General features: G+C 38.7%; 1 protein-coding gene across 3 annotated transcripts; it reads left to right on the forward strand.

Moving 5' to 3' along the window:
• The first annotated feature begins 95 nt into the window (after window positions 1-95).
• On the forward strand, window positions 96-9,476 carry LOC121503740 (mitochondrial glycine transporter A-like). Of its 3 annotated transcripts, XM_041778281.1 has the most exons (9): window positions 316-1,166; window positions 1,793-1,950; window positions 3,166-3,268; window positions 4,501-4,625; window positions 4,823-4,907; window positions 4,999-5,178; window positions 5,275-5,443; window positions 7,596-7,756; window positions 7,906-9,476. In XM_041778281.1, the coding sequence occupies exons 3-9, from the start codon at window positions 3,254-3,256 to the stop codon at window positions 8,026-8,028; spliced, it is 858 nt and encodes a 285-aa protein (XP_041634215.1). In that variant the 5' UTR covers window positions 316-1,166; window positions 1,793-1,950; window positions 3,166-3,253; the 3' UTR covers window positions 8,029-9,476. The 3 variants fall into 3 exon arrangements, with proteins under 3 accessions (XP_041634216.1, XP_041634215.1, XP_041634214.1); XM_041778282.1 differs by lacking the exons at window positions 316-1,166; window positions 1,793-1,950 and adding an exon at window positions 96-220; XM_041778280.1 differs by lacking the exon at window positions 1,793-1,950.
• Window positions 9,477-11,315: the final 1,839 nt, after the last annotated feature.

Below are 11,315 nucleotides of genomic sequence, written 5' to 3' on the forward strand. Positions count from 1 at the left end.
AGTGAAAATAGTAAACAAGGATGGGAAACTTGGGGTGAGATCTCTTTTAACGCGTACTTTAAGTGTTGTCAGTTATCAGCTTTATCTGGAATATTTATAGTAATGACATGACTTGATAACAAGACATTTACAGGACAGTATCTTACAAGAACTAGTTTTTATTATTAAAGATATGAGCATAAATGCTGGGTATTATTTGCTAGAATCAACGATGGAAAAAGTAAGTTCTCATTGCTACTTTAATCTTCTTTTTCTATGGCATTCAGGTGAAAATGTGATTTTTTTTCACCACAGTAAAATCATTTAGATTCTTTTTATGTCAACATTGAAAATAGTTACAGTTTTTAATGTTTTATAGATTAAACAGTAGAGGAATATACTTCAAACGTCAACTGGCATTTTAAATGAAACTTTCTAGACTAGTGAGGGTGGATTTTACTGAAAAGTGATTCTAATGATGAATCCTGTTTTAGGGCGTATTTAATGGGCAGTTTTACAGCTACAAAAACAGCCCGTTATCGGGACTTAATTGACAAAACGCACATAAACTGTCATGCAACAGTGGCATGTTGCCGTTAAGTTTGGTGTATTTTCAAGATTTCTCATTCAAATTTCGACATAAGAACTGATGTTGGTTGATATTGATATTGTTATATTTGTTAAATTTAACTGACGCAGCAAATGTGCTTATATTTTAAAATTCAACACGCTTTAATTCGATTTCCGTCTAAATCAACTTATAAGTGTGTTTTACACCTTTCTTTCATTTATTTCGCCCATGTTTTCAGTCTGTCGTTTGTTATTAAATGTTCAAAACAAGGCCCACTATTCAACCAATCAGAAGCCAGTACCGCCTACATGGGCGCGGCCTCTGTAGCTCTCGCTTCACGCATGCGTCGTGAAACAGGAGCCGGCCGGTTTAAGTAACTACGGTGAACAGGGCAGACAGTTTACATCAGTTTATGAGAGTGAGCAGGGCACCTGAGAAGGGTTAAACTCAGGTGTGTCTGTACTGTAAGTGTGTTCAACGGGTAGGAAGAGATTTCACTCTCATTTAAGGCGGTTTGAGCGGAAATTTGATGAGATAGCTAAAGGTCAAACGTCAGCGTTTCGGACAAATATCAAGTTATGCTTCAAGCTAGCCAACGGCTGCAGCTCTGAGGAGGGTAAGAGACATTTCTTTAAGTATTTTTAACAGTTTGGTCGATAAAACCTGATAATTTAGGCATTATATATAGCTGCCAAACAACGATACGTTTCAATAACACCTTTAAACACTAATACATGCAATTGTATTAGTAAAAAACGTGTTACGATTTATAGTTGACTATTTTCTGTTATTATTAACGGGTTTCCTGCATACAGTAAGCGTATTGAAACTTTGCATTGATGTTACTAGCTTGTTAGTTAAGGTAGTATGCCTAAGGCTGCTTACAGCCTTTGATGCCTATTATATTTCTGCAGTATTAGGTCTAAATGTTTATTTTCAATCATTATGTTGGTTTTAAAAACGTCACCCTTTTAACATCAGTTTAGAGCAAATACAGTCAAACATTTCAGGAGAGAGGGATGAAAAACATCTGGACACCTGTGCTTTATCAGTCCTTGGCAATATAAATTTGAAGACAAATGCCTGAATTCTATCTCATTGATACCAAATTAAAGCACAGAAATGTGTCTCAAAATCCTGGAAGACCCGTTAGGATGGTACATGTTGGCATTATGATCCCAATCACGAAAAAGTTGGGGCGCTGTGTAAATTTAATGCAGTGATTTTCAACTCTCACAATAGAACATAAACAACATGAGGTGCGGAGAGCAGTTGCTGGAGTTTTGAGAGGAATGCTGTCCCATTCTGGTCTGATGTAGGATTCTAGCTGCCCAACAGCCCTGGGTCCAGATCATCACCCAGACTGTTTACTGTGAAGCCATGCTGTTGTGATGGATGTGGTATGTGGTATAGCATTGTCTGAATGAGAGCATATGTTGCTCTAAAACCTCTGTATGTTTTCCAGCATTGATAGTTCCTTTCTCGATGTGTAAGCTGCCCACTCCATAGGCACTAATGCAACCCCATACCATCAGAGATGCAGACTGTAGAACTGAGCCGGGATAACTACCTGGATGATCCCGGGTTCATTTTTCCTCAGTCCATTTTAAATGAACTTGTCCAGAGAGGACAGCTGCGTTTGTGGATCCTGTTCGCGTACGGCTTCTTCTTTGCATGATCCAGCTTTGACTGTCATATGTGGATGGCTTGGCCTACTATGAATGATATCTGGTGTTTCTGAGTCCATGCAGTGATTTCCAGTACAAAATCATGCCTGTTTTTAATTCAGTGGTCTCTGAGGGCCGCTACATCACAACATCCAACATTGACCTTCAGCCTTGTCCCTTGCTCACAGAGATTTCTCCAGATTCTCTGAATCTTTTGTTGATGTTATTGACTGTAGATGGTGGGAGATTCAGTCTTCCCAATTTAATATTGAGGAACATTTCTCTGAAAATTGTTCTACACTTTTTAGATGTAGTTTTTTGCAGATTGGTCAACCTTTGCTGAGGCTCAGACACTATAAAATGCTCCTTTTTTTACCACTTTATTTTCTACCCTTTGTCGCACCGCCCCTACTTTTATGAGATGTGTTACTACCATCAAATTTAACATAAGGTAGTATTTTTCATTAGATATAGTCTCATAAGGGCATATGAGATTTGACAATCACTGACGTCTGTTTTTATTTACATTTTACACCGCACCCAAACTTTTTTGGAATTAGGGCCATACTAGTGTTGTATCAAAGTTTAACCTTCTGATATCTTGACTTTTTCTGCAGATTGATGTCATCTTTTTGCTTGTTTCAGGCTGGGCTCATTATTTACACATGACACACAACTATAATTGAATGAAGTGTTTAAACTCACGTGAAAGCGGTGCAGCAGAGTGACATGCACTCGATTCATCCTGATATGCAGCACACGGATGTCTCTTTCCTAATGAAGAGCTGTGTGTTGTTGGTCGGGTGATCACAAATGAGATCCACACAGTTTCAGTCAGATGATCCGTGCGTGCTTGTGGTTGTCATACAGCATGATTGTGCACATGCTCAGTCATTATCTGGAGGAAAGACTTGAACTGAAATGCCTCATCTCCTTCTATCTCTCCAGGTGTGCAGGAGTGTCTGAGTGAACAGGAGTGAAAGACAAAGAAGAGGTGATCATTTTGTGTCATAAGGCGTAGTCATCCTGCAGAGCTATGGAGCTCTCCCTGGTGAGTTTTCAGGATTTCATTTTCAGGATGTCAGGGCATCGTGTCACAGAGATAACACCAGTCTGACACGCTGCTGACCTGTTTTACTGTGCTGTCTGGCATGACATTAGAGCAGCAGACGATGTGGGGGGGGGCAGGTAGAGAGTCATTACATAACAGTGAAATTATACAACAGTTCAAACAAAAATCAGCTTTTTTAGCCAGGTATGCTTATCCATTTAAGGAGTTTGACTTCAGTGAATCCGACTTTTTTAATTTGCTTGAATATTAACAGTAAACTAATATATGCAAGCCTGCATCATAAAGTAGTGCTAGGGAGAAGTGCCATAATAAAATGGTTAAATAGCTGAAAAAATAAAGGGTTTTGAAATTAACTGTAAAAATACACTTTTTTGAATTCTTATGAACTGAGATAATTTGCACTACTTTGGAGTAGGGCTGAATGATTTTGGAAAATAAGCTAATTGTGATTCCCCCCCAATAGTGCAATGGCAATTTGATATGTGTTTGTTCCTTAACTTTCTTTTATTCCTAAACTAGGACTGAAATATTTTTTAAAAATATTGCATTCTGGTGATTTTGACTCGTATTGCCTATTGGATATGAATTGTTGCATTGAAAAGGGTTTTGTCATTCTCATATTTAATAAAAAAAAGTACAAAAATTAAAAAGGTAGGATTTTTTTTGACTATTCTAAAAAAACTGGCACTTGAATGATTGCATATGTCATGCATAACAATGCTGCTGCAAAAAAAGTTTAAGAATGGTATTTAAACTCAAATTTCAGGACAAAGAAAGAAATATTGCATCATTTGTGATTTGAAAACTGCAGCATGCCATATTGCGGTTTTATCTGATTTTTGATTAATTGCCCAGCCCTAATTTGGAGCGACAATCAGAGCATTTAAATACGAAGAAAAGCCAAACAAAATGCCTATCATTTACAAAACAAAGACCTTAAATCCTCAGAAAGCAAACTATTAAGGAATTAATCCCACTATATGATGCAGCATGTCAACAAAGTTTGACTAAGTGTTTAATGTCTTGTAGTTTTAAATAGTTTTGGACCCTTTTTGTCAAGTAAAAACAACTATGTTGCTTGATTTTTCTGTGAGCTGCAAAAATGTGAATGCAGAAACTCATCACCAGTGCAGAAAATTAAATGCTTTCTCTTTTTCATTGACTTGTCAGCTGTTAAAATCCTTTCTTTAATGATATTGTTCTCTCCTCAGGCTCACCCAGCGATTAAAGCCTTCATGTGCGGCTCCCTCAGTGGGACCTGCTCCACACTGCTTTTCCAGCCTCTCGACCTCGTCAAAACCCGTCTGCAGACGCTACAGAGCAGCGTTCAGCCCGGGTGAGTCTATATGAAAACACAAACGCTAGTTATTTTCTTTAGCATTAGTCAAACAGGAGGTTTATCTGATACCTAAAGGTGCAGGAGTGAGTGCATAACTGTTCCCACACATGCACTGCAACCTCTAAAATCTGAAGATGAGCACAGAAGCACTACTCTCTATCATCTCTGTGAGCTTATGAGTGTCTCTGTTCCAGTTCGAGCAGAGTGGGGATGGTGACTGTGCTGCTGAGCGTGGTCCGAACAGAGAGGCTGCTGGGACTGTGGAAAGGAATCTCGCCGGTAAGAAAAACATCCTCTCTGTGGATTTATTAAGAATATTCCACATCTTCAGATTCCCTGACTGTACTCTCTTATAAATCTGCTCCTCCAGTCATTTGTTCGGACCATCCCAGGAGTGGGGATCTACTTCAGCACCTACTACTCTCTGAAGCAGCACTTCTTCCAGGACAGCAGCCCGGGGGCCCTGCAGGCCGTGCTGCTGGGAGGAGGGGCCCGCACAGTGGCAGGGGTCTTCATGCTGCCGGTCACTGTCATAAAGACGCGATATGAAGTAAGCATGAGATGTAGTCAGGTTTGTTGCTCTGTTTGAAGAGTCAGGTGTGTTGAGCTCTTTTTAGCCGATCATAACCTGTGTGGTGTGTGTCAGTGTGGCAGGTACAGTTACGGGAGTGTGACCGGGGCGCTGCGCAGTGTGTGTCAGACTGAAGGTCCTGCTGCTCTGTTCTCTGGTCTGATGGCCACTCTGCTCCGGGACGTTCCTTTCTCTGGGATCTACGTCATGTTCTACAGCCAGACCAAGGCTTCACTGCCCAAAGGTGAGAGCACGGACAGAAACAATGAATCCCACACCCGAGGCCCTGTTTTATTGTTCTGGTTTAGTGCAAACTCTAAACCTGTGAACTCAGTTTTCTGTTTCATAGAGAGACATAACTCAAACCTGACAATGAGGGCTAACTCAAGCCTCTTCCAGAAACTAAGATCACTTAAGCTCTGGGTTGTTATAATAAATGACAGTTTGGTCAGGAACCTTACAAAGTTAAATGGATTGTTCAGATTTCATGCCTGGCATCAACATTAAAGCTGAAACAAGAATGACCTGACCAATCAGGATCACTTGAGGAAAAAGAGGTGGTGGCTATGGGTGGAGTTTAGTTGAAGTGACTGCAGTCCTGTAAACCAGTTGTTCTCAACCTTGGTGGTCGCAAGACACTGAGAGGGGGGTCTCCAGTTGCCCTAAAAAACTAAGTATAATGTTTAAACTACGCTGTTATCACTTTACACCAATTTTGTCAAAATTTTTACCCCTTTTCATCATTTTTTTTCCCACCAATTTTAACACATTTTGACCAGCATATTTTTGTCAGTTTTAAACTATTTCCATCGCTTTTTTTCTGCCTGTTTTTGCCACTTCTAAACCAATTCTTGCCACTTAAGCTTAATGCTGCCTCTGTTGAAACATTATTGCCACTATTAGCCTCTTTAAACCACTTTTTACACCCAGTTTTCCTGTTTTAACTAGAGCTGGGCAATTGATGGAAAATTAGATGAAATTGCAATATGGCCTGCTGCAATTTTCAAATCGCAAAAGTTACAATATTCTTTTAACCTGAAATTTGTGCCAAAATAGCAGTTTAAAACTTTCTTGCAGCAGTTATGTATTACAGATCATGCAATCATCCACAGACAATTTTTTTAGAATAGTCTACAAAAATCCTACTTTTTTTGTTTACATTTCTCTCATTAGATATGAGAATTACATAATAATTATAACTTCTTTTAATACATCAGTTCCCATCCAATGTGCAATACGAGTCAGAATCATCACAATTGTATATTTTTCCAAAATTGTTCAGCTCTAGATTTATCTAATATTGTCATGGTTATAATATAGAATGATTTATTACTTGTGTTTGTTAGTTAAAAAAAAACATTATATAAGGAACTGGAGAAATAATTGAATATCAAATCGCAATATAGGGGGAAAATTGCAATTCAGTTACTCTCCCAAATTGTTCAGCCCTAATTTTAACCCTATTTCACCATTTGATATGCCCATTTTTGCTATTTTTTCTTTCTCAGTTAACCCTTTATTGTCCATTTAAAGCAATTTCAGCCACAGTTTAACTCATTTTACCACTATTTACACCCATTTTTTCACTTTCTTTGCCTTTTTTGCCATTTTTATCTCATTTTTGCCATTTCTAAACCGTTTCTGCTACTTTTTTGAATCATTGTTATTATGTTTGCTTTTTTTTTTTTTTACAAAGGGGATTTACATTTTTAAGAAGGCTATTTACTAAAGGAATGATTAAAAAAAGATTGTTTCTTTTATAAGAGTGGTTATGTTTTCAGGTTAAATATGAAATATGGATATCACAGCTTTACTTTACAATAGACCATGGTTTTGCAGACCTCCATGGGCCAAGCTCCCCATTTATCCCCCTTTATGGACAGCCTTGTCTGCACATGACTGTTCGAAATTGTGCATGGCTGTGTTTAACCACCTTCAGGTAAAGTGGGGTCCCCGGTCTCTGGCACCTTTATCTTGGGGGTCGTGGTCTGAAAAGGTTGAGAACCACTGCTGTAAACAATGACGGCTACAGCAGCAGTTTGATCAGAAGTGGACATTTTCTCATCAAAACAAAACTGAAAGCTTTACCAGCTTTCTGACAGTGAACAGTGATAACAGCAGCCTGTAAAGCTCATATGATGTAGTTTACTCTTCCACAGTAGCACACACCCATTATATATATGTTTTGTTGCTCCAATTGGTCCATAATGAAGGAGGCGGGTAATCACAAGCACAGCTATCAATCACAGACTAAAAGGATAAGAAACAGTCTATCTAGCATGTCAGGTAAATGAGGTGCTTCAAACATTTAAGAATCCAGCTGGAAACTGCTCGCGAGTGTTTAAATTTGACCCAGCAGTATAAACTGCATGAATATTTCTGTCTGTTTCCATCAGAAATCAGCTCGTCTGCTTCGGCCCCACTGGCGAACTTCGGCTGTGGCGTCCTGGCGGGTATTTTGGCGTCTCTGCTCACTCAGCCGGCTGATGTGGTTAAAACACTTGTCCAAGTGAATCCACAGCTGAAGACCACAGAAGCTATCAGATACATCTACATGGTGATTATCCCTCTTCTCCTACTGCAGTTTTCCCAGCATGCTCTCTGTTTTATTCTACTGTTTCAAAGCCAGCATAATTGTGGTTCTGATACTTCTGAGAGCGCTGTTCTTCTCACTTCTCTCCCTTCTCTCCCTCCCTTCTCTCTCAGGAACACGGGCCGCAGGGTTTCCTCAGAGGGGCGGTTCCTCGGGCTCTGAGGAGAACCATGATGGCCGCCATGGCATGGACGGTGTACGAGCAGATGATGGCTCGATTCGGACTGAAGTCGTGAAGGAGAGAGACGACGAGGTGCTTGTAGAAGAAGGAAGAGATGAAGTCAAGTGTGAACAGGAAAGACAGAGACAGTTTTTAAAGACTGAACATGTTTAACTGCAGCGAGAGATTCAGACTGAAGAGAACTAACACTTGTTTTCTAAAACGACTAACGCACAAAGAAGAGCTGTGGAGATGTCGCTCTAAAGATGCTTGCCCACTACATGCCAACGAGTCTTCTTATAGAGAACTGTTCGATGCTTTTGGTGCCAAATGGACAAGTCAAGTCCATCCAGTGAAAATCTAAAATCATGTTTTATTTATGACCAAGAAAGACTGCTGAAGTGTTTTCTGTAAGAGAGATGAAACTGACATGATGATTGGGAGGAAAGTTGTAAAACTTGATGCTGTCAAAGGAGTAGACAGTAGATAAAACTACAGCTTCAAGTCAGGCAGCTTTTAAAGGACGGATGTGGAACACATTTGTGTATTTAAGCTGGAAAAATCACTTTTTAAGTCTAACTTTTAAAGTATTCTGAAGTATTCTATTATCATGATTCTCACTCTCCTGATGGATCAAAAGCTGCTAAAGCTGCAGCCTGATTGGCTATCTTATTGTGAGCATGGTTAAATAATTTTAAATGATCATCCTTTCATCACACCACCATGCCTAGTGCTCTTCTAAAAAGCTATCCCAGCATGCTTTTTTGCAGCAAACTAAATGTTTTTCTTGCACAGTTTAAAACTTTTCCAGCCAGTAAGTTCAGGTTTATTGAGCATGCGCCGTAACTAGAGAAATGATATTTTTAAATAAGACAAGCATGCATTTATTTTGCACTGAAACTTTTTTGCTTTCTAAGGTTTGTTTCTGCTTCCAGACTGGGTCTTGTGTCTCTGATTCTGTGATCTGCTGTAAGATCCTCGAAGCTGTCCCACTTTTATATCAGACTTTTGAATTGCACTTTAACCCCTTGCAGGACTCTCAGGAAGGCTGAGCATGCCTTCCTGATGACACTGATATTTATATTTTTGTATTAGAGGATAACATGTGCTTGTAGTTTAACTTTAGTCGGCCTTATAATGATTTTTACGTCCAGTTTTTGTTTTATTTTCATTCAGAGATTGTCAAAGTGTTCTGCTTTCTAAGACGCTGTCCTCTGAATGTGTGGAATCTTCTTTTTTTCTGACATTTTTCATGTAAAAGATTGAACCGCTACAGTCCACTGTCATTACTTTAAGGTGGCCTGACCTCTCAGATGTTTTGGTTGGACTACATTCTGCATGTCTGACCCCGCTGACACAGCAGCCTTAATATTAATCTTATCTCCAAGCAAATTTTTTTTTATCTGTGTCCTGCTTGGGTGTAGAAACAGGCCGCCGTATGCAGCATTCTGATTCTTCTGTGCTCCTTTTTTTGTCCTAGAGCAGAGATGGAGACTGAATTAAAAGCTTTTTGCCAAACTTTAACTGCCTGTCTGACGTTTCCTCTCTTTAACTGAATGATTTCATTAATTATGAACCATATAAAATCTCAGTTTATCCACTCAGCAGGCACTTTCAGAGATTACAAAGATGGATCACTCAGCGTTTTCCAGCAGACTGACGGAGCAGAAAGGCCAAAGTATCAGAGCGCTGACATCCAGATAAGCAGAGAGGAGGTGACATAACAGCAAATAGGGAACGAGAGCAGAGAGAGGACGACTGACACAATAAAACTGAAGATATCAGACAATTAAAGAGGAGTTTCACTGCTGAAATAGACGACAACTTACTTGTTAGGGGCCAGATAAAGAAAACGCATGTCATTTTTTACCTTTATAAAGATTTCTTATTATTATTTCAGTCATCTTTATGTGTTTTTATCATCTTTAATGCTGAGCAGAGTTGGAGACATGAATTGAGAAGATAAGACCAGACTGAGACGTTTCCCCATAAAACCATAAAATAATACACCCACTGATAAAAGAGGACTAATACAGGTGTTAAAACCAGCACACTGTAAAGAACTCTACTGAAATACCATGAAAAATAAAAAGTGTGACGACAGCAAACAAGACAAATACTGGGAACTGTTACTCATACAAAATCTGCTGAATGTGGAAAATCTGCTCACAAATATAGACAGGAATTCCACTTAACTTTACTTTGAACATACAGGAATTAAACATTAAATATAGAAAATAAAATCTGGAAATTTAGATGTGTACAAGCCCTGTTTTAAGATTGATCTAATATATACAGAGACGTGTGTGTTCATAGCACAGACAGGTAATAAAAACACCACATAGAGCACATTCACCAACAACCACTGCTTCTCAGTTTGTTCCCATAAAACAAGTTCACATTAAGTCGCAGTTCTAGTGGACATTTTAAGGCTTACAACGGCTCTGATTTAGGCAAAAACTGAACTAGTGAACATTTTTACATCTACTAGCAGAACTTTCTGGGGACCCGGCCCCTGTTTTTTTTTTTGTTTGTTTGTTTTTAACCTGAATTATAACCTTTCTTGTGAAAGCAGCACATATTGATTCTTCTAAAAATTGAACCACCTTTGCTTAAAACAGAATTAAATGGGTAAAAAAAGACACAAATGGTCAGATAAGGTGGTGAAATGGGGTTCTAATAGTAGCAGATATGGGTTAAAAGAGGTCAAAAAGTCAGAACAGATGGTGAAAAGGTTTCAACTGGAAAAATGGGTGAAAAAAGTGATGAGAATGGGTTAGTAGAGGCAAAAGTGGGAGTAAAGTGAAAAAAATGGGTTAAAAGAGAAAAAATGAGAGTAAATGGGCAAAAATAGGCAGGAGAGGCGGTGAAATTGAATTTCAAAATGAGCAAAAATATGTTAAAAGAGGCAAAATATGATTAAATGGCAAAGATTGGTAGATAAAGTGGTGTAAAGAGATTAAAATGTGGCCAAAATTGGCTTAAAGTGGCAAAAATGTGTAAAATCAAGGGAAAATGGCACAAAAGGCACAAAATTGATATGAAGTAGAAAAAAATAATGGTAAATAGAGGCAAATATTGGCAAAAAATAAATGTACAAATTTGATAAAAGTGGAAAAAAAACAGTGGCAAAAATGGGCAACAATTGCACAAAATTGATAATTGGGGCAAAAATAGTGGCAAAAATGAGTAAAATAGAGGTGAAATTGGGCAAACACTGCACAAACTTTATGAAAGGTGGCAAAAATAGGCACCAATTGCACAAACTTGATGGAAGGTGGCAAAAATGCATAAAATGGGGCTAAAATGGGCAAAAATTGCACAAAATTGGTGAAAAGTGGCAAAACTAAAGGCAAAAATGGG

This window comes from Cheilinus undulatus, linkage group 21, assembly GCF_018320785.1.
Source record: "Cheilinus undulatus linkage group 21, ASM1832078v1, whole genome shotgun sequence".
NCBI lineage: Eukaryota > Metazoa > Chordata > Actinopteri > Labriformes > Labridae > Cheilinus > Cheilinus undulatus.